This window comes from Mytilus galloprovincialis, chromosome 4 (assembly GCF_965363235.1).
Source record: "Mytilus galloprovincialis chromosome 4, xbMytGall1.hap1.1, whole genome shotgun sequence".
Lineage (NCBI taxonomy): Eukaryota > Metazoa > Mollusca > Bivalvia > Mytilida > Mytilidae > Mytilus > Mytilus galloprovincialis.
The window spans coordinates 101,018,688-101,042,692 of record NC_134841.1 but is presented as its reverse complement, the minus strand read 5'-3'; the positions used below and the strand labels follow the sequence as shown (position 1 = coordinate 101,042,692).

The 24,005-nt window shown below is 32.3% G+C and overlaps 1 protein-coding gene across 1 annotated transcript in view; it reads right to left on the bottom strand.

Annotated features, from left to right (window-relative positions):
- Positions 1-15,072: 15,072 nt before the first annotated feature.
- LOC143070882 (uncharacterized) overlaps positions 15,073-24,005 on the bottom strand; it is an 80,970-nt gene continuing 72,037 nt past the window's right edge. The window contains exons 16-18 of the mRNA XM_076244992.1: positions 18,644-18,781; positions 16,695-16,853; positions 15,073-15,450 (exon numbers count right to left, since the gene is read on the bottom strand). Coding sequence (XP_076101107.1) covers positions 15,345-15,450; positions 16,695-16,853; positions 18,644-18,781 — 403 coding nt within the window. The 3' untranslated portion in view covers positions 15,073-15,344. The remainder of the gene's footprint in view (positions 15,451-16,694; positions 16,854-18,643; positions 18,782-24,005) is intronic.

Here is a 24,005-nt window from a genome sequence, read left to right as displayed (position 1 = left end):
TTGACCTCGTCCTTGATCTGCAACTGTCAAACAGAGACATAAATGTTCTGCAACGGTATTAATTTCAGTAAATGAAAAAGTCATGGTGTGAGGTGACGTAAGGTTATCAGTCAAACCTTAGCGATTTGACATTAAGATGCAGGTTCCAGTTTCTGGACAGCTTATATTATAGATGATGCTTTAAAAAACAAAAGTGGTGCATCAAGCACTTAGGGGGAGGAGGAGGTACATGGAGATGTTTACAAGAAGTTATACCGAAAGACAGCAAAACTAACTATGTTTTGAGGTATTCAAATACATTAATGACATTTATTCTAAAATATGAATAATGTCAGAACTGGATTTTGATAATGCATGCAAGAAGCTACAATCATGAAAAGTGAACGTTTATTTTCATTATAATGTCTAATAAACATACTTATCTTTATCAATAAACTCAAATGGTACTAACTTTTATACATTTCATTCGATGCCCGTTTCAACAATTGATGCATTTTCAGAAATACCAAACACGTGTACAAAATTGAAACAAAATAATGCATAGCTTGAAGTGCAATTATACGGTATCAAATTTTAAATAGTTATTCACCAGATGGGAAATTCAACAACTAACGTATATTCAGTGAAGCCTTAAACGTTTACAAAAAAAAAAAAAAAAAAAAAAAAAATATACACGCATTGAGGCTCAATTATACGGTATTAAATTTTTCTAAATCATTAACAAGATGCGCTTTTCAACAATTAATGCATATTCAGTGATGCTCAAACACGTTTACAAAATAAACACACAGACATCTTGAAGAGGAATTAAACTGAACTATAATAAAACTTAGCATTTAAACCAAAAACCATATACTCAGTGTTATACAAAAAAATTACGAAAAAACCCGTATGAGGGCAAATATAACAGAAAGGACCAAAAAGTATAATCTAATATAAGGAAATGAAAATATACATGAAGGATTCAAAATCCTGAGTTTCAAATGATATCCTAGGTGGGTTGTACAACAGCTAATAAGAAAAACAAAACAATATCCGTAAATTTATGCCAGTACAGGAGAACTGTGTTACAAGGATTGAAAAGATTATATGTCAGTGCAAAAGCAGGTTAAGCTGTCAGTTTTGTTTTTTCTTGAAATTTTCATCAAGTGCAAAATATCTAATTACAACTTTGTATGTTGTGTCATAATATTATCGCATCCACTTTTGTGTCATAGACCTGATTTTCATTTTAAAGATAAAATACAAGATAATGCTGTTAACTAACAATTATTGTTTTTTATCTTGAATTGTTTAGAAACATCTTAAAACATTTATTTTCAAAGGCAAATAAACGTATGTGCCATGCATATATTTTCAAATGTATTGGCTTTTTATTATTTTTGTTATCACCAACGTTGTTCTATTGCTGATAATAAAAAATGACCTTGTCCTTAAACTGCATCTATATTTAATTGGATTCCAACAAGGGCGCAAATGTTCTGTAACGGTATAAGTTTCAGTAAATGAAAAGGTCAGTATCGTGAGGTGCAACAAAATGACGTAAAGGCCTATCAATCAAACATTGCGGCGATCGGATATTTAAGATAAAATTTTCAGTTTCATAACAGCTTATATCACAAATAATGCTTCAAACCAAAAATATAGTTGCACCAAAGAACTGAAACAAAACGGTGAAGGTCGACAGAGACACCAATCCAAAGAGATTTTAACACGTAGATTTTAGAAAGACGTCAGAACTTGAAAAAGGGAAAACGAATTAAAGTATGAAATTCAGATATTTAACTAAAACTGAAGATCCGTTTTAAGAAGTCAATATTTTGCTATGAAATGTCTTTAATTTCAATCTAAGGATATTTTGTTTAAACTGACCGATTTGGTTTGAATAAGTATCAATTACACTTCTTGTTTAATTAAATTGAAAAATACCCACCAAAATATTGGCATTTTCTTGAATAATTACAAAATGTAAAATGTAAAATTACAAAAATACAGAACTCCGAGAATAAAGGACTCTATAGCACCATGGTATGGTTATTTATTGCCCATCTAATACCGATGTAAAACGTATGATAAATACCCCAACAAAACATGTAAAATGTATGATAAATACCCCAACAAAACATGTAAAATGTATGATAAATACCCCAACAAAACATGTAACATGTATTTCTATATACCAATGAGTCATAGTCTTTTCGATACAAAAAAATAAAAACAAGATGCTTGTATTAAATATGCTACTGTTGCGGTTGCTGTGCATGGCTTTTTTCCTCACCTTTCTAAACTGCGTTAAAGTGTGCAGTTCATAAGCGGCATGCAAATTGTACCGTTTTCTTTCCACGATAAGAAAAGACATTTATTATACAGACACTGAGGCACTCTGTGTATCAGGAACAACTGCACTGGGTTCTTACATTGTTCTTTTTTACGTTTTGAAATAATTTGGAAAATACCAAGTGAAAACAATTGGAAAACGCCAGTATTGTAAGCAGTATCTCCGGCCATGATGTCATGTGAAATATGATATACAGATATTAAATAAATAAAGGATGCATGCCATGACACAGATAATCAATGAACATATATAGAGGTCAGCATACAGAGTCGTAAACCAGGTGTCTATTCGATATGTCTCACCTTGAATCGGCCTGAGACTATATTTTTTTATATATAAATTAAACAGAAAACGTCGCATTTGAACAGCAAAGTGTTCTCCACTATTAGCGTTTTTTTTTGAACACATTAAGGAGGTAGACCTAGGTTAAGGGAGATAACTCTTTAAATCAGTCAAGCGTTTGTAAAAGTCAAGTTCACCAATGTATTTTAAGCATTTACCTGAAACAAATTGAAAATAATCTATGTAACCTAGAAGCTTAGAATATGTTTTTGAAAATGGTTGACACAAACGTACTGATGATTTTAAGAGTTATTTCCCTCAACCTAGGTCTACCACCTTAAGTCATAAACGAAGCAGACGAAAACCAGAACTACGATGTAAAAGGGGACAAAAGCCTTAAAGGGGACGAAGAAAATGAATATTCTAGAACACAACATGTGAAAGATATCATGATTGTGTATATGTGTACAAAAGAGAATATAACTAAACATGCGTACCAACAGTTGTAAAGGAATATTCAATCCGCTAAAATCCTCAGACCCCTCTACGGTATCAAATGGTTGCCCCCTTGTAAGCGTAGATCTAATCTCAGAGCTTATCAGAATTTGTCTTATGTGGGACATAAGCTGTTTAACGTGATGTTGCATGGAGATCATTAGGTATATACATAATAATCTTAATGATTGAAAGGTTTCATCGGATTACAAAACAAATATATAACTGAGCTTTGTTTTCGAAGTAAGCAGTGCATGTGTATTCCTTTGTTCTATTCAGGATAAAATTACACAGAAGCACTGCCAGGTCATGTGACTGTTGAACACTGCTGAATTTATTATCAGTTCATTATCGACTAAAACAAAGGCATGTTTTTCTTCATAAATCGAGTTAATTTTGCTAAATAAGGCAGCCTTAATTTTAAATTCAACATCACAATAATTGAATTATGTTAGAAAATTTTGTTTTGAAGGGCAGGTGTTAAATCCAAACCTTTATGATTAAGCAAAGACAACCAAATTAAACCAATCAAATCCATAGCAAGCAAGGTTAAATAAATAGGTTATACAAATGTACTGTTTGTAAATGAGAATTTAGCAAGCCTTACGTCTAAATCAAAACTATAAATAACACATGAAAGTATTATTGTCCTGTTTAGAACAGTTGTTCCTGAAATAGACATTTGACAATACACATTCATTTTGTTTCCAGATAAACTTGCATTTAGAATGGATCATGTTTAATTTTGTAAAAGATGAAGAACATTGTATTACTTCATGTCACTAAGGTATTGATACTTAAGAATGAATGTGCCAATAATAAAGATAGTTGTTGAAGGACAAAAAAGAGACGAATAGCACTTCTAAAAAACATATTGATATGATTTCCGTGCAGTCAATGAATACGTCACGTATTTCAGGGACGTATAGTAATGAAAGAAAAAAATAAGATGCAATTAAGAATTGTAAGGCTCTATTTCAGACGAAGTGAATGTAATTTTTTTGTGTTAGTCCTGTTTAACTGTCTATTGTCCGTCGTAGAGAGTTTAAAGGTTAGGAGTTATACAATATCAAAATTACCCACAAACTGATGAGACCCTTAACGGCTGACATAACCGAAAATTGCTGATCTGTGAGATGTTTCATCCACACAACATCATAAAGCACGTGTTTCCTAACATTTGACGAAAGCTTTTTTTATAAAGCCTTCAGTGTGCTAAATGGTGTATAGTGCTAGGCATTTTGCAATTTGAGATATCATGATATCACAGAGAAATTGGTTTAAATTCAACTGTGGAATGGACACATTTTTTCAGCTCGGGTTTGCAAATCGTTTATATTAAAGGTGGCTGGATTGCAGACGAAAACATTTTTTATTAGTCCTTGTTTGTTCGCTTTTAAAAGCTAGTTATCAAAATATGTTTACAAAAATTATGACAATTATTTGTGATAAAAGAGTTTGCTTTGTCATTTCGCAAACTGCATGATTAGCCCTTAAACTGATATTGCAAAAATCGATGAACATGCTGTTAACGGCATATCCTGTTTTAATATCTTTATATTTTGTAACTTGTAAGCTTCATTTTCTAATTGAAGCTAATGCAGTTATTATCAAGGGAATCAAGGGAATCCCAGCACCGTTGCGTATATGTTTTCATAAATTGTATTGTTTTTTTTTTTCCATAATAGATCATAATAATCCCAAAATATGTCTTTATGGTTTGCTGCTGGACCGGCAATAAGCAATAATTTTCTTCTTCTACGAAATACTGTCTTATTAGTGTCTTTTCATTATACTATTCTCAAAGTTCTACAATCGTGAGAATGTCGTATTTTTCGACAATTATGTACTGCTTCAGGATGTAAGCAGTAGGTATAGCAAGCCTCCATTGTTTATCTTCTCTTGACTCATTCGTTGCGTATAATTGACTCATTATGTTTTACAAAGCATTGACCGTGTACGATCGTTTACCATGGATTGAATTTTTATTTTTACTTCAAGTTCTCATGCTCCTGTATCGCTTAAAACAACCAGTAAAACGAGAGTTGACGGAAACATGTTAACGACAACCGTCGATCATGAATTAATCGCCATTATATTCAATCGATAACTCTTTATCACATACAGTACTATTTCCTGAAACCCTACAAAAACATCTAAATATCAAGTGGTACCCCGGTCAGGCCATCACACCACTGAAAGATAATGACGTTTTATGACATTGAAAAGCAGAAATTCATCTTGTTTGAAAAAATGACTTTTGACAGTAAAATTACTGTTTTCTCTCTTCAAATTAGGTACGATATTTATAGATTATCGTTGATCATCTCAACGAGATTGATTTCTCGCTTGAGCCAGGACGGCGAAAGCGAGAAAGGCAATCGAGTTGAGATGACCAATGATAATCTGTTTATCGCTATTTAACATATGACGACGTTGTCAACTTCATGTCAATTTTGTTAGCAACGCCACGTGCCTTCTTAGTTTCTAGCGATAATTTTCCATCTCAAGCGAGTAGCATGATATGAAAAATTATCACAAAAAAGATCAAAGGAAAAATGCACAAAATAGCGATAATCTTTTTTCTTTATTTACTTTAAACAATACAGTTTATCAGTATAATATGCATAAATATACAGTTTATAAGTTGTATAGCGTTAATATACATTTAAATAACAAACGTCAGAAATATCAGTCACATATTATACAGTTTGGGAGTTTCAGACTACATATAATAAACATAGGTCTTAAATATTATTCCTGCACGTAAATGCATACAGTAAGTACTTTCCTAAATTACAGAGTTCGTTAGTGTTTTCAACAGAAAGCAATTGTACTTATTTATAAGTTGACGGTCTAGTCCAATAATATTTCTTGATAAACTTCTTACGTATATCATTATAATTTGTACATTGTAAAATAAAATGAAATTCATTCTCTACTACATTTTTATTACACATAATACACATTCTACTATTTCTACTTATGCCATAAAAACGACCAGTTTCAATGCATAGATATAATGTACCTCGGCGTCAAATTGAGTCAGATCTGCGTTATTTTAATTCTTCCAATTTAATGTCAATGTTTTCTTACAATTTACGGAGGATGTTATTTTTTCAAACTGATTAGGACACGATAATAACCTACCATGTCGTACAGTACATGATTTATTTCTTTACTTTAATGGCTTCATTAAAATGCAGTAAACAATTGCATTTCAAAGTCATGGGTTCTTACAAACGTTTGTTGAAAACTAATTCATGCCTTTTTTTGTCAGCGCAACCTTTAAATTGAACGCATTTTTTTCAGTTTTTTTTTAATGTTTGTGACACCATTTGTTCATTTTAGATTGATGAATGAGTAATAAAAAAGACATGAGTAATAAGGAAGAGATTTGATATACAGAATAATTACGTACATTAATAATTTCAAGAAGAGGGAACAGCTTTTGGGTATAACATCAGTGAAGATTAACTATATAAACTGAGTAGGATCATGATATGTTAACCGTATTCTAATTTAAATTCCGTGCCCTTTGAGTACCATAGAAAGTTAATGAGGGAAAACATACCATGAAAAAAATAGAAAACTCTACAAAAGCGTTCTGTGATAATTTATAAAAAAAGATGAATTTGACGAATATTTTTATATATTTTATGAAGATCAAATAACTATGTAGATTAGAACTGGCAACCACTGGTTACCTATAGAAACGGGTAGATGTTTTGGAATTGGTAGCTATGAAAGGTATTGTGTAATTTCTACGGAGAAGCAGGTGCTGAATTGCGTGTAAAGCCATTACAGAAAGAAGAAGATCTTTTTTAAATCTGTAATTCTTAAAGCGAGTGATTACTTCGTAATTTTGCATCTTTTTTCATTCAATGAATATTTCGAAAACTAAAAAAAATATGTTAATTAATCAGAGTTGTGAGTACAGAATTTCGTTCTCTAGGTTGATCATCAATCTCTCATCTTTTTGTGCTAGTTTACTAACCTGTTTTTCATGCGCATAATCTGTATTTTGGTACATGTGAACAAATCTTTCTTCACACCATAACCTTGATTACATAAGAATTTATCTTTTAACTAGTAATGTAATGTATATCAGTTCATGGATAAACTGTAGACTATACAAGACACAGCTTGACATATGTTTTCAACAACTCTTGATGATATTTTAATGACGAATTCTCTTTAAACAAATTAGAGGGTTTTTTAATGAAATAAAGCAAAGACACCAAATCACCCGACCTTAGTCTCTTTACATCCAGTGCCAACGTTACCTTTGATCGTTCCATACCATTTCTCATGCTTATCTTCATGCCACAATTTATCCAATCAATAGCTTTAGTTATACGCATATGAGCGAAAGTTGCGATAGATCGATATCTAAATTGAACAACCAGTGACAAATATTTCATGCACGTACGAAACTAAACAAATTGAAAAAAAAAAATATATACGAAATAAAATTGAGAATGGAAATGGTGAATGTGCCAAAGAGACAACAACCCGACCATAGAGCAGACAACAACAGAAGGTCACCAACAGGTCTTCAATGCAACGAGAAATTCTCGCACCCGGAGGCGTCCTTGTATTCTACGGTCCCTCTACGGGATGTATATATACACAGCCACGTCTTGTTGGAATGGGGACGTTAGATTCGACACCTCTTGAAAAAGTAATTTCTGTAAAGAAAATTTACAACAATTCCTTGAGGGGTCCGTAGAATACATTTAAAACAATAAACTTTACATTAATTTGCTCACAAGTTACAGAGTGACATCTTCGTTGTAAAAAAAAACGATTTAAAACTTACAATTAATCACATATATTAGCGGAAAGAATTTGGTAAATATAGAAGGAATGTGTATGAATTGTTTATCCCGTATTAAAAATGTATTGAATATTGATAAGAAAAAAAAACTTTCTATTGTGACGCGAAAGGTATTCCAATTGTTACGTATTTATTAGTAGCATACGTAGCACCAAGACGTTTCCACTTTTATGAAAAACATAATTAGCCATGAAATGATATATATCTTAGCAGATGAAATCTATTTTTAATACTCGTTATACTATAAAGATCTTGCGCCTGAAGTGTTTAACTTAATATAAATTATCCTAACGTCTCTGAACCACAAGTGAAAAAAGTTGAATGTTCTAATTGAAAATTAACCTCATATTCTATTTTGTGAAGACGTTTGTATTTTTCAAAGAAACAAGGATATTTTGTCTTTTAAAAGATACTGGGAAGCTTAAATAAACTGAGATTAAATTCCTCATACTCAGAGATTGGACAAATTGGAAAATATGTTCGAGAACAAATTAACAATTAATGCAACAGATTAGGTCGACGAAATTATAGGCGAGACTACTTCTATACATTTTATAGAAGGCAAGAATTATTGCCTTGCAACTGGCCATCAAATAAATCCTCAAACAATTTTTACAAGGGGTAATTGGAGTGCGGATAGATCCGGTGTATATATTTAAAACGTTCCAATTGCGGTTTGATGTGGCAGTGTATTTATAAAGCCGGCACGACAAAACAAACCAATCCCTCTACTGAGACAGCCCTAGGGATCCGCCAAATGTGATACTTAATGAATCTTCAGCTACCGAGACAGCCCTAGGGATCCGCCAAATGTGATACTTAATGAAAAAATTCTTGAATAATCGGGTTATTTCATTGGTAGAATGGGATTTGGTATATTTCTCAATAACTTAAGTAATAAAAACCAATAAATGTATTCTAATCTGAAGAACAATTCGACATTTTAACAAACAAATTTACTAATGATACTAACGATCCACCACAAAGTAATATAAATAGAACCATACCAATAGTAAGCAAATACATATAAAAAAGATGTGGTATGATTGCCAATGAGACAATTCTCTACAAGAGACCAAATCGACACATAAATTAACAACTACAGGTTACCGTACGGCCATAAACAATGAGCAAAGCCAATGCCCCATAATCAGCTATAAAAGGCCCCGAAATGACAATGTAAAACAATTCAAACGAGAAAACTAATGGCCTTATTTATGTTAAAAAATAAACAAAAAACTAATATGTAGCACATAAACAAACGACAACCACTGAGTTACAGGCTCCTTATATCATGTTCTCAAATCTAGATATCATCTCCCATTTAGAAAAAAACACGTAAAAAATGAACCTATTATGTGTTGCTCTCCTAGCTACAAAATGTATCCAAAATCAAAGATGTAGAACATATTCTATCATAATCATTTGGTAACTAATGTAATTACTGTCTCCTTCATGCCCGTCTTGAACATAAAAAAAATATTAAATAAATAACACTCCTAATGCTCAGTTCTGTTGTCACTGTGCAAGACAGTTATAACACCATATAGGAAAAAACATAGAACTTCTTTTGTCATAAGACACTGTCAAACATCCAAACATACTATCCACACTCATCTGTGTCCACGCTTGTTAACTTAAGTAAAAACTTGTTTCACTAGTTAACTGATGCAAAAATCTCCTAAATTGATTAAGAAGTCAATATCAGGGTAACAAACACAAATCGAGCAAGACCGTGGACGTCTACATGGTAATCGTCTCCTGCTATTTCCCAACCATAGAGTCGGTAGACTGTTTATTTTCTTTGTTGCATTCGGAAAATTTTAGTATTGTCTAATAGACTAACTGTGTAATTATTCATTAGTAAATAATTAACATTTCATCATTAATGTTTCTATATTATTACCTAACCTTATTTTCCAAAGTCTGCTATGTTTTTCGAAACATATGTACTAAAACCATGCTGTCAACCACTATACAGGGCATATGATAATAATAATAAATTATTTTATTAAAGTGTCACGTATTGATTAACAGCTGAACAATATACAGTAAATCATATACAATATTTAAAATAATCAACACCCAGCCAAACAAATTGACTTATGAGACACTGTAAAAATATATTACAAAGTTATAAACATGTATACTAATAACCATTTAAAAATTGCATTGAAATGTTTCATCAATATTCTTTTTAAAATACTGGCTAAAAAAATCAAATTTGCAGGTTTAAAATAAAAATTTAAAAAAAGAAAAGAAATATTAAAAATCATGTGATTGACAGAGCATTTCCATAATTAAATTTATAGACTTGTCATTTAAAATACTAAACAAGATAAATTAGTTAATAAAATATGCTGTTTACTTAAAAATATTAATTCTTTGATAAAAGGTTGTTTACAAAAGTTTTAGATCAGATATCTAGATACAGTTTCCTTCGAGTGAAAAATTTATGCAGTTGTTTACATAATAGTTGTTGGATCGTATCACAATTCATAATTTCAATAAATTTTTCGTCCATACTAATATTTTTAAAGTTAGCAATATGTTTTGAAGCTTCATACAAAATTTCAAATCTTAAATCACTGTACAAGTCACATATGTCTGATGAGAACCTTACTGTAATTACTACGATGAAAGGCTGCAGGGTAAAAACTAGATATTCTTAGAGATAGTTGATATGCATTTGTAAAATTATAATCAAAATTCAATTTTGTAACGTTTATAAAATGATTATACCTTAAGGAAACAACCCATTTATTATATATTGGTCTTTGGTGACTGAAACATATTATTCCATTAAATGTTTTAATGTTTCTTTGATAATAGGTTGCGTCATTTTTATCAGTCTTGTGTACTTTTTGAACATTACGAACATTAATGTTTAACCAATTATTGAACATATAAGATGTTCAGCAGAATAATATCAATAAGCAGAGTTATCACGACCTCTGACTTTTTGGTTGTCAACGCATCTAAGCAACTCCATTTGAAATGTATTAAAAAACAAAAATAAATCCCGAAAATAGAAGAAAAAAAATTGTCAATGCGCAGCAACATTGGTGAAAATAAAATTGCATTGGAAATTATTTATTAATATAAAAAAGGAGATGTGGTATAGTTATTGCCAATGACAACAAATGGAAGTTTTTAACGACCTTGATTGGGTATACAGCCCTCGCACAATGAGACAACTCTCCACAAGAGACCAAATGACACAGACATTAACAACCATATGTCACCTTCAACAAGAGAAAGCCCATACCGCATAGCCAGCGATAAAAGGCCCCGAAATGACAAATGTAAAACATTTCAAAGAAAACTAACACCCTTTATAAATGTACAAGAATGAACGAAAAACCAATATGTAACACATCAACAAAAGACAACCACTAAATAACAGGCTCCTGAAATCGGATAGACACAAACATGCAGAATGTAGCGGGGTTAAACATGTTAGCTGGATCCCAACCCTCCCCTAACCTGGGAAAGTGGTGTAACAATACAACATAAGAACAAACCATAAAAATCAGTTGACAAAGGCTTAACTCATTAGATAGATACAAATAGAAATACTACACAGAGTGGACGTGGCCGGGTAGTTGTATATCCCAACAAAAAACTTTATGTACAGATCTGAAAGTTCAATCATCCCCGCTTAAAATGAGTAAAGGACCGCTTCATTAGAAATAAATTTGTTATCTTTGTGTAATCAGCGGTGTATGGAGTTTTACACCGGTGTTAAATTGTATACATTCCTGATTCCACCAAGATAACAATTTTAATATTGTAGACTGTCTACCAGGCGCAAGGTTAAATTTGGAGCGCGTATTTAGACTGTTTCTATTTCTTAAAACTTAGGGAAACTGGGGAAAAGAAAAATGATGAAAGGATTTATAGTTTCAAAACATATTTGACAAAAGTAATAACTGAAATTCCAGAACTGTTGGGACTGCCAGCAAAAGTCGTCACGCCACTGCTAGCAGAACTGTTCTTCTGTTTATAAGATACATAATTTAAACAGATCTGTTTTTCTTTTTCCTTTTCAGTTATATTGATGATGTCTTTTCATTTGAAAAAAAAAAACTATTAAGCCCTATTGGAAATACTAAAAATGAACGGAAATAAAATATGCTTCACAGACTATATAGGACATTAATCTATGCTACACAGCCCTTACACAATACACTGCAGAGACTGAGCAATCAGATATACTTCGGAAATAATGACATTACATGTACTTCCGAGACCATAAACTCAAATTTTAAAAGAAAAAGGAAGTTTAAGAGACTGACAGATGCAGAAAAACAAAATAAACTACATTGGTGGACAGGTTAATACGTATACTTCATAGTCACGGAAGTAAGATATATTTCAGAAACAAGGAAGTGAAATGCACTCCAGAGACCAGGGGTTAGATGAACTATACTGATGAAGTGCAAATGAGTATTTATCAACCGATTTGTTTCAGGGATAAATGACCTTTTTTATGTTATTTGATATGCAAACAAATGGAAATGATACTACTGCTTAAATTAATCCACAGCTAAAATAGAACTCGAAGCTTGGGGTACATTGAGTATAATTGTTTAAACTCAGTGATACTCAATTATATTTTTTAAGAAGGCGAAATACACCACATTCAACTCGTATAAAATTTCAGAAACTGCAAACTCCATGACATTAAATTAAGGACAATGCATAGACAAACAAATTCACAGAACACTTCACAGAAACCATAAACAACAGACTGAGCAACACGAGCCCTCCGAAAACTGGGAGAGGATTATCATTAGTAAGGCAACAAATTATTTAAACAGACGAAACATCATTTGCGTAATGGATAATGTTTGCATTACAGTTTGTATCGTTTATTTTATTGACTCCTTCTACTTACACTAGTATCCACCTTTCCAAACTATGTTGCACAATATTTAGTTTTCTCTGTAATTTTATTTTTTCGTTTTTAATTTTATTCATGGTGGCCACAGGCGCTTGGGTGTAGGATACAGTTTTTTTTTTTTTTTTTTTTTTTTTTTTTATTAAAATATTCAATTTTCTATTTTTATAATACATATCTATCACTTCTGTGCATGTCTCACCTAGTTTCGAGTGATTTAAACGACCCAGAGAAAATACCCAATTTTACTATCCATACTAAGAAACAAAAAGGCAACTAACTCGACGCCATTTTTCTGCTATCTATAAATAAATAGATTGACCTACCTGGATTCCCCAACGATTTCTCTGGGAAAACGTGCCTTCCTTGCCGTCAGATCGCACACATGTGATGGTGGCGTATGTATTTGTAAGGCTTTTGAATTTTTTGACACTTGGTGTTACTATTTCTATTTATAGGTATAGTTTCTATTGTTACCTATTCTAATATCCATCTAACTCGGAATTCATTTAATCTGATTTTTACTATAGGTATTGCGGAGTTAGTTTATTCCAAAATTGCTAGAGGTATAGGAGAGGGGGACCTCACTAAACACGTTTAACTTCGCCGCATTTTTCACTTCTCTCAAGTCGATCTAGAACTACAAGCCATTATTAGTCTTGTATTTTTTGTTTAATTTTGAATTGGATCATTTGTAGGTGTAAGAGGTTAATGTGGCGTCCTTTTCGCCGAACTAGGATACTTTGTTGTTTGGGGATCCGGCTTTGAAGAGCTGTTGGTTTAAGTCTGCCTCCGGATGCGGGAGATGTGGCTTTGAAGACTGCTGTTGGTTTAAGTCTACCTCCGGATGCGGGAGATGTGGCTTTGAAGAGCTGTTGGTGGTCTTTGGTTGTTTTCTGTTCTTTGGTAGGGTTGTTGTATCTTTAATATAATCTCTGTTTTCATTCCTTATAAATTCTATGAATGACGGCAGCGACAAAGATGCATTCATAGCGAAATATCTAAATAAAAAAGCCTACAAGAATATCCGAATATGCACGATGAATTTATAACCAGAAAGGCTTATTTTAGTATTGTGAAATTCCAATATTTATCAGCTACGATAACAGATTAAATTATTTAAATATTTTGCACTTAGATAAATAATTCATTGAAAATGTTTGGTTGCTAACTGTGTAAATGACTTGTTGTAATTACTATTATTTTATTGAAATTATATAAAATCTAAGATTTCTAGCGATTGTAGCTACTATGTTTTATGTCAACTATGTTAACGAGTTTTATAATGAACTATGCAGATGTTTTAGACCGAAGTTAGATTGATATATAAATGGTTTGATATTCTAAACAAACATGCACTTTTATGAATGCTCCAATAAACGTTTGAACTTCAATTAGCTGTCATAGCTGTCATTTCATCATAAATGTGCCAGAAAATGAGTTCATAGACCAAAAGGTTGTTTACCGAGGCTTATTTTTACGGGTTAATTTAGCATAAGCATATATATCGATTCCTTTCTCAATTTTATATAGATGTAGTATACATTTGTACTGTTAAGTCATGCCTGGTCTTGCTTCGAAATTTTGGAATCTCTTCACCAATTGCAACTGCACACAGAGAAGATGATGAAAAATGTATTTTCCTTCAATAATTTCCACTCAACTCTTCAATATATCAACGTTAAAATATGGGACAGTTATAGTCTATAACAATTCAAGAATTGTAAGGTAAAACAAGAAAAAAAAAACATTACTCGTTGTCGCTAGGTTTTTTCAGCAGTGAAGCACATTGTACGAATCGTTGCATAAAATATCAGACTTTAAATAATTTATGATTGAAGTAGTTGTTTCATTGTGACATAATCAACATACAATTTGTTTCCCAGAAACAATTAATACAATCAAACAGACAATCGACACAATCACCGAATGGTTTGAAGTACGTTGTGTCTACAGAGAACGTATACATTATCCGTTACTTGATTCTAATGAAATCATTAATCAAATATTGAATTCTGCAAAACCAGTTATAGTGTAAAACAAAACAAAAGTGCAGCTCAAAGACAGTATAGTGTCTTGATCTCATGCTGCTGTAATGATTGATGGTAAAACTCTGTCATTTATAGAATCATTATGTTGTTACAATATTAACATTACACTTTTGACTTTGTTATGGTTACAAACAAAACATAACAAACTACAGATTGTCATGGTTCTTGTCTCTTTATTACACAACATTCAAATGCGAGTGTACCTTTTACCAGATTAACGATATTACAATTCTAGGTTCACTTATTCTGTTTTATTGTTTATACATTGGGTACTTTCAATGTTTTATTGCATTTAAACTAGTCCTCGAAAATGTCAGTTTAAAAATATGTTTTATCGTTTACCAGGCCATACAACATTTTCAATTTTACACCAATACGTTTTTTATATTGATTAATTGACCGCTGCCATTTGAAGCAGGCGAGTGTTTTATTAGTTTAACCATTGAGAGGTGTCTCGTATGTTAGTATACTGTCTGTTGCTGACATTTCAACATATGTTGTATGTTCGGTGGTATCTAATGATCCTCGGTCAGAATGGTCACTATAAAATAGAAAAACAAAATTGTCATTTTACATTTTGATATTTCAACAATACTTGTCCCTTATCATGCAGCTTTAAATATATGGCCCAAAGCAAAAAAGGGAACATATGATAGACTTTAACCACTTGTGTCTCCAAATAAGACGAAACATACAGTTTACAAGATTTCTTTTTTTTGCACGGGCAGTCTCATTTTGAAAGAAGAGAAGAGCACAACACTTACAACAAAAATGTCATGAAAACTCTCATCTTGATTGTTTTTAAATATATAACTAATTATATTTGGAATAAAAATAAAAAGAGAAGCTTAAATAAACTTGAGCCAGACTGAAACTCAAAGACGTACAAATCAAAATACTAGAAAACGTACACTATAAAGACATTTAAAAGCATCATTTACAAAATGATATATAAATCACATGGAAACAACACATTATAAATAATATGCGTCCGAACCGTGACAAAAACTTAATAAATGGGAACATTTTTTCAATTCTCATCGAGGGGAACAAAATAGTTATGCTGGTATTTAACGTCAATCAAACCAATAATGTTAGCATGCATCATGCAAAAAACAATTTTCATTACTGTTAAACTTATGTTGTCAATATAATGGAATTTGATACGACTGTCATACAAGTTAGAGGTTTAGCTAGCTATAAAACCAGGTTCAACCCACCAGTTTCTACATAAGAAAATGTCTGTACCAAGTCAGAAATATGACAGTTTTCATTCGTTTGATGTGATTGAGCTTTTGATTTTGCCATTTGATAAGGGACTTTCCGTTTTGAATTTTCCTCGGAGTTCAGTATTTTTGTGATTTTTCTTTTTAATAAAGAATTAAGGAAGTAAAATAACCATCATTTTTTTTTAATTCAAGATTAAAACATTTTTAAAATAGTATTGTTATGTCGTTATGGAATTACTCTGCAAAATTGTATGTCGGTTAAATCATTACATAAGTAATTGTCACCGTAAAGAGATTTTGTACTTTAAGCAGAAAGAAATTGCTTTTAACAGATATTTACTTATTACATATTAAATGTTTACTTTGAGAGTAGTGATAGATTAATTGGTGTGAGCTAAAACGCCGCCTCAGCACAAAACAAGCTATATTATGGCAATCAGTGCAGTGATATGTTTGTAAAGATGAATAGGATATATCACAAAAGCTTCTTATTGTTTAAAATTTATAGTTAACCGATTATACCCATGCACGGATCAAATAAACATTCATTATTTACCTAATCGAAGACAATTCATAGTAATCTTTAGAAACAGCCACAGACAAATTTATGTATGGTTTTGTCTGTTCTAACATTGCTTCTAACTTCTTCCTTAATTCTGTAAATGAGGGTCTGCAGTACGGATTAGGATGCCACACAGACAACATTAATTGGTATCTGGAAGGAGGAAATATAATACACTAAGTAATAGGTTTAGAAATTAAACGCCTTTTCTAATTATCAGACTCACTCAGTTTTTATAAGTTTTCGTCAAAGATTTCATTTCCTTCTGTTATTTCCTTTTAAATAATTGGGTTTGACTTATTTTTTAGCTGATATTTGCAAATACGTTAAAGTTTCTCTATAAGGTCAACAGAAAACATCGTAATTCTTAAAATCTCTTGTGGATTAGCAAAAATAGTCATTGTTTTTTTCTTTAACGAAGGCGATTTATAGTAATCCTTATATATTTCCACAGTAAAGTTTATATATGGTTTTGTCTGCAATCAGATCACTTCTAATACTTTCTTAATTCAGTGAGTGATGGTTTGCAATATGGGTGATGAGGCCATTGAACTTCGTCTCGTTTTGTTTAATACGTTGTTTGGGAATTTGTCTACCACTTGTAGAAATGCTTAGAACAATGTTTTAAGTCTTATTGTTTCTTTAAATAGGAAATATCAAGATATGTATGTACATAGGAAACAGTATACCGCTCGCACATTTTCATGTGGGAAATGATTTTAGTTTTAGTAGTTTTTAAATGACTAATTGCTTAATTTTGATGTCTTCGTATTATTTATGCTACTTGGTCCTATATTTGGAAACGAAGCCATGTCTCCTTCTGTGAAACAGTATGGCATTGGTGGTTTAGAGATTCTTCTTTGAATGTATTGTCTCCTTCATTTTACCATTTATATGGAGTGTTGATTTAAATTCATACTTATCTTTTGTTGTCTTAACTTTATTTATCTTCAACATTTTTGAATGACTCTTTGCTTAGGCGGCTAAGTTTTTGTTTCATTTTTAATTTCTAATACGTTAGACTAGTAGTTTTTATGTTCATATTCCATTTTTTTTTTCAAAAATCATAGTTTTTTTATAATCTTTTAATTTCATCCAGCCTTTATCTACTTTGAAATTTTAGCTCTGTAGTATAGCCTTTGTTTATAGCGCTTGTGTGATCTCTCTAGTGTGATCTAGGGGATGTTCCATCTGCTTGTGCATATTTTCATTTTTTTTGTTCGTCTAAAAGAAGGTTCTTACAACTGTTTCCAAACAAGCTTATATACGTTCATTTTTGTTCTTGTTTACATATTCCGGCAAGTCCTTCGTCAGGCCTGTCTTTATGCTTGGCATACAAAAAGTCATTTGTGTTGGCATACAAAAAGTAATTTGTGTTGGTTGTGAAGACTAAGTCAGGTAAACTGTTTCATTAGTTGTTGTATTAATTTTTTGTTCAAGTGTATGTTAATCTGTGATATTTAGAATGGTTTCATGGACGTTGAAATCTCCTTTTAGCAATATAATAAATATGTTTTGGTTGACTTGTGTGTGAGTCTATCAATTGATTCGTCCAGTAGTTGTAGTGAACCATATTTATTGTTTGTGTGTCTATAGAAACATTCAATGTATATAGGGATTACCTTCCATAAACGTGCAGTTTATTCGATGATATCTCACAATAGGTGTCAAAATCACTTCTAATAATAAAAAGATCCGAGGTCGTTTCTCATTGCATTTCATTTAGCATACCACATCTATAATATCCAGGTTAGATTGTTTTTCCTTGCGATAAATATCGTGAAGTTTTGGATTTTTGGTCAAGAATCTCTAAACTCGATATTTGTTTGTATAGGTTTAGGTGGATTTCTGATGCATTTATTATGTATGAATTAAACAACTTGAAGTCTATCATTAAAATTATGCAGACTGAAAAAACTGAATTACTTTTCCATTATACTTACACTTCCAAACTGCAGTTTTCAGGTTTTTCCATACGATATCCTTCCTTGAGCAATTTAAACAAATCTTTGTTTGGAATTCCTGGATATGGACTTCCTCCCAAAGTAACAATCTCCCATAATACTATACCAAACGACCAACTAGAAATAAATGTATAATATGATACAAAGGTACAAGAATTCAACAACTTAACAACTCAACAATACTTATGAAATACAAACTTGATAAAAGACAACCTAACAAATCCCTATAAACACGACTTCGATTCCAGTTAGCCGTAGTATTGTCAGACATAAAATTATCCATATTTGCATTACAAAGTCTCAATGGTATTGTCACAAAATCAAATTATATTTATAAAGAAACGTGCAGAATCACAATAGAACGAGATATTGTTATTACTGTAAGAGGCTTTGTTTTTTTTATTATGCACATTATTGGATAGTGTTGAAAATTGTAGATTAAGGAGGTAGACCTAGGTTAAGGGAAATAACTCTTCAAATCATCCATACGTTTGTGTCAACCATTTTCAAAAATATATTCTAAGCTTCTAGGTTACATAGACTATTTTCAATCTGTTTCAGGTAAATGCTTAAAATACATTGATGAAACTTGACTTTTACAAACGCATAACTGATTTAAAGAGTTATCTCCCTGAACCAAGGTCTACCCCCTTAAAAATAATTATCTATTAGTTTATCCATCTCAATGACCTTTTTCAAACAACGAGCCAAACTATAAAACTGTCTGATTCAACTACTGGTCATTGATGAATGTGTACTGATCACGAATAATATATCTCTTTGTGAATAAGAACACAGTAATGACAATGATAGATAATGAATATTGAAATACCATAATATATTCTATAAATATTGAGCTGTTTTTCAACTCAAGCTTTATATGCCAAAAACAATGATCGCCAGTTTGAGACAATCCATCAAGAAGCAAACCTATTATGTAATTGGCGGTTTATTCGTGTCTGTACAATACCATATACTAAATATAAATATATGAAGTTACGTGACTACAGTAAGGAAGAATTTAATACAATTTGGAAATAAGTAGGTAGTAAATTTTACATATTACATTCAATAATAGAATACAACATGAATAATTGTAGTAGTAAATTTGATTAATTTGATTAATTTGATTACAGAACCAACAGATTTAAAAAAAAACCTTCTATAATTAGACATACAAAAGAAACAAGTTTTCGCTGTGTCGGACATAAAAATAGTTTTAGAGATAATTAATGTGAAATTTTTAAATTATTTTAGTTGATCAGATTTTACTCTAAAATAAATCTGATATATGATGCAGTTCCTGACAGAAATTGGTATTATTTTCTAATAATAGTTATACTACTTCCGTAGGGTTTGTGTACAGTCTTCAAAATTAATGAAATTGAACATAATACGTTTTACGAGCCGTTTAAATTACGAATATATACTTCAGGCTGTTGACTAATGGAATTGTTAAAAAAGGTATTACGCTGAAACCGATACAAAAAATAAAGCTGTGCGGGGAAAAAAACTATACAAAAGATCCATTTGATTTGTTAAAGAAGAGTAATGATTAACTAGCAATCGTAAAAACAAAAGATCAAAGACTAAACATTTGAATATTTAAAAAAACGACAAGGTTCACAAGTGTAAAAAAAACAAGAAAAGATGTCAAAGTTAACCGGTGCACATCTGACACATATGTGCAATCAAGCTGTGAAATTTCATGGTATGGGTTGACAACTGTAGTAGGAGTGGATAATTTGATTTTGCCATTTGATAAGGGACTTTCCGTTTTGAATTTTCCTCGTAGTACAGTATTTTTGTGAATTTCATTTTACACAAATTCGGTACACCATTTTCCCCCGAATCTGCAATCAATCCTTCAAGACATCACCTTTTACAGGTTTTAGACATAATCCCTACCGACAAAAAACCATCATAAGACACAGATATACAAAAAAAAGATACCGAAAACATGAAAATCGACCAGGCAAAAGCATCAGCAAAATAGAACTAAATGTGGTAAGAAAAGTATTCGTTTAAAAAAATATCTATATCAGAGTTCACCCTAATTCGTCAGCTTGTTTATTGCTGTTTTTTTATTTGGTATTGTTAGTCACGTGTTAGGGTTAGATTATTTACATGCATCAATGATTTGTAGATGAAGAGGACTTGTAAGGTAGGACAAGACACACGAAGTATCAGTCGGCATATTTATAGTGCTTTATAAATGGGCGTCAAGTTGGTTACCTATTCCCTATTCCCTATTCGTTACCTATTCCCTATTCCCTATTCGTTGCCTATTCGTTACCTATTCCCTATTCCCTATTCGTTACCTATTCGTTACCTATTCCCTATTCCCTATTCGTTACCTATTCGTTACCTATTCCCTATTCCCTATTCGTTGCCTATTCGTTACCTATTCCCTATTCCCTATTCGTTACCTATTCGTTACCTATTCCCTATTGCCTATTCGTTACCTATTCGTTACTTATTTGATTTTTAATATCCTTCCCCCTTTTTAATTATGGCATGGAATAGTTTAATATGGCTGCCGTTACCATGGAAACGGCACAATTGTGAAAAAAATGAGCTTTTGGTTTTTGGTGAACTGTTTGGATATGCTTCAACTCAGAATCATCATATTTTAAAACAATGTAGGTGCCCACTATATACAGGTGTTGGATGATTTTGGCGATCATTGGAACTACTATGTTGCCATGGAAACTACACCAAAATTTTCAAAATTCTAAAAATGCTCAAAACTTCATGAAACTTCACAGTAATGATGAGCAACATTGGAGTTGGAATTTCCAAAATAGGTCTTGTTACCATGGAAACAATGCAAAAAGGTCAAAAATTTCAAAAATAAGAATTTTCCGCAAACTGGATGAAACTTTACAGGAATGGTAACTGGCATAGGCAGAGTTGGATTTTGAAGTTAGAATTTTCAAAATGGCCGCCGTAACCATGGAAACAGCAAAAATATCAAAAATTCAAAATGTTCAAACTTAATGAAACTTTGCAAAAATGTTACTAGACATCTGTAGATGCTCTCTTTGACTTTGGAATTGTCAAAATGGCTGTCGCTCACCTGGTAATAGGGGGAAGGGGTGCCTTCCGTTATTGCTAGCAATTACAAATCTAGTTGTTAATAGTCTTACATATGGTAATAGTTCTGAATTGGTTGAGGTAAAATGATCTTTTTATGACCTATTTATATGTGTTTGTGCTCAACCGATCCTTTTACTTCATGTTCGATACGCATTTGTTCCTTACTTGTTTTTTATACGTTCTACCTTTTAACTGCTTTATGTCCGTATGTTTGAAGATGGATCTTGGTTCGACGGGATGAAATCACCGTGTTAGCGCTTGCGTAAAAACGAAGATGTGGTATGATTAACAATGAGACAACACTCCACATTAGACCAAAATGACACAGAAATTATCAACTATAGTTCACTGTACGGCCTTCAACAATGAGCATAGCCCAAACCGTGTAGTCACCTATAAAAGGCCCAGACATGACAACCTCATACAATTCAAACAACAAAACTGACGGCCGTATTTCATATACAAAAAAATAAACGGAAATATGTAACACAAAAACAAACGATAACTACTTAATTTCAGGCTCTTGTCTAGGGACAGGCACATACTTACATAATGTGGTAGAGTTAAACATGTAAGCAGAGTGTACATCGTTTCGGAGCATGCTATTACCTTGTTTAATTCGTTCCATCACTCGCTTATAATTCGCTTATAATACGTGTATCTTACGTTGCACCTTTTAAAACATGATTTTCAATTGTTTTGTTGTCTCTGGTGGAAGATTTGGGCTCTTAGAGGTGATATAACTCTATAAGTGCATTTGTATCCGTTCCAGCGGTCGGATAATACCCTGTTAAATATTCGTTACTAATTCGCTTTTAAAAAGTTTGTTGTACGTTGCACCTTTTAGAAAAGGATTTCCAATTGTGTTTATTTCTCTGGTGGTAATAATGTGTTCTTATAGATGAAATACCCCTATAAGCGCATATGAACTCGTTCCAGCGATCGGTTCATACCCTGTTACCTATTCGTTACCTATTCACTTATAGTACGTTTGTTGTACGTTGCACCTTTTAGAAAAGGATTTTCAATTAAATTCATATCTCTGATGGTAACAATGTGTTCTTAGAGATGAAATGATCCCATTAGAGCGCATGTACCCGTTCCAGCGCTCGGTAAATAACCTGTTACCTATTCGTTACTTATTCGCTTTTAATGCGCGGGGTATACGGTGCACCTTGAAATAAATCGTTTTTTAATTGTGTTCAGGTCTCTGGTGGTAAGAATGTGTTCTTAGAGATGAAATTACCCTATTAGCGCGCATGTACCCGTTCCAGCGCTCGGTTAATACCCTGTTACCTATTCGTTACCTATTCCTTACCTATTCGCTTATAATACATTTTTTTATACGTTTCACCTGTTAGAAAAGGATTTTCAATTATGTCCAGGTCTCAGACGGTAACAATGTGTTCTTAGAGATGAAATGACCCCATTAGAGCGCATGTACCCGTTCCAGCGCTCGGTAAATAACCTGTTACCTATTCGTTACCTATTCGCTTTTAATGCGCGGGGTATACGGTGCACCTTGAAATAAATCGTTTTTTAATTGTGTTCAGGTCTCTGGTGGTAAGAATGTGTTCTTAGAGATGAAATTACCCTATTAGCGCGCATGTACCCGTTCCAGCGCTCGGTTAATACCCTGTTATCCATTCGTTACCTATTCGTTACCTATTCGCTTATACACACAATGTAATACATTTTTTTATACGTTTCACCTGTTAGAAAAGGATTTTCAATTATGTCCATGTCTCAGGTGGTAACAATGTGTTCTTAGAGATGAAATTACCCTATTAGCGCTCATGTACCCATTCCAGTGCTCGGTAAATAATCTTGTTACCTATTCGTTACCTATTCGCTTTTAATGCGCGGGGTATACGCTGCAACTTGAAATAAATCGTGTTTTAATTGTGTTCATGTCTCAGGTGGTAACAATGTGTTCTTAGAGATGAAATGACCCCATTAGAGCGCATGTACCCGTTCCAGCGCTCGGTAAATAACCTGTTACCTATTCGTTACCTATTCGCTTTTAATGCGCGGGGTATACGGTGCACCTTGAAATAAATCGTTTTTTAATTGTGTTCAGGTCTCTGGTGGTAAGAATGTGTTCTTAGAGATGAAATTACCCTATTAGCGCGCATGTACCCGTTCCAGCGCTCGGTTAATACCCTGTTATCCATTCGTTACCTATTCGTTACCTATTCGCTTATAATACATTTTTTTATACGTTTCACCTGTTAGAAAAGGA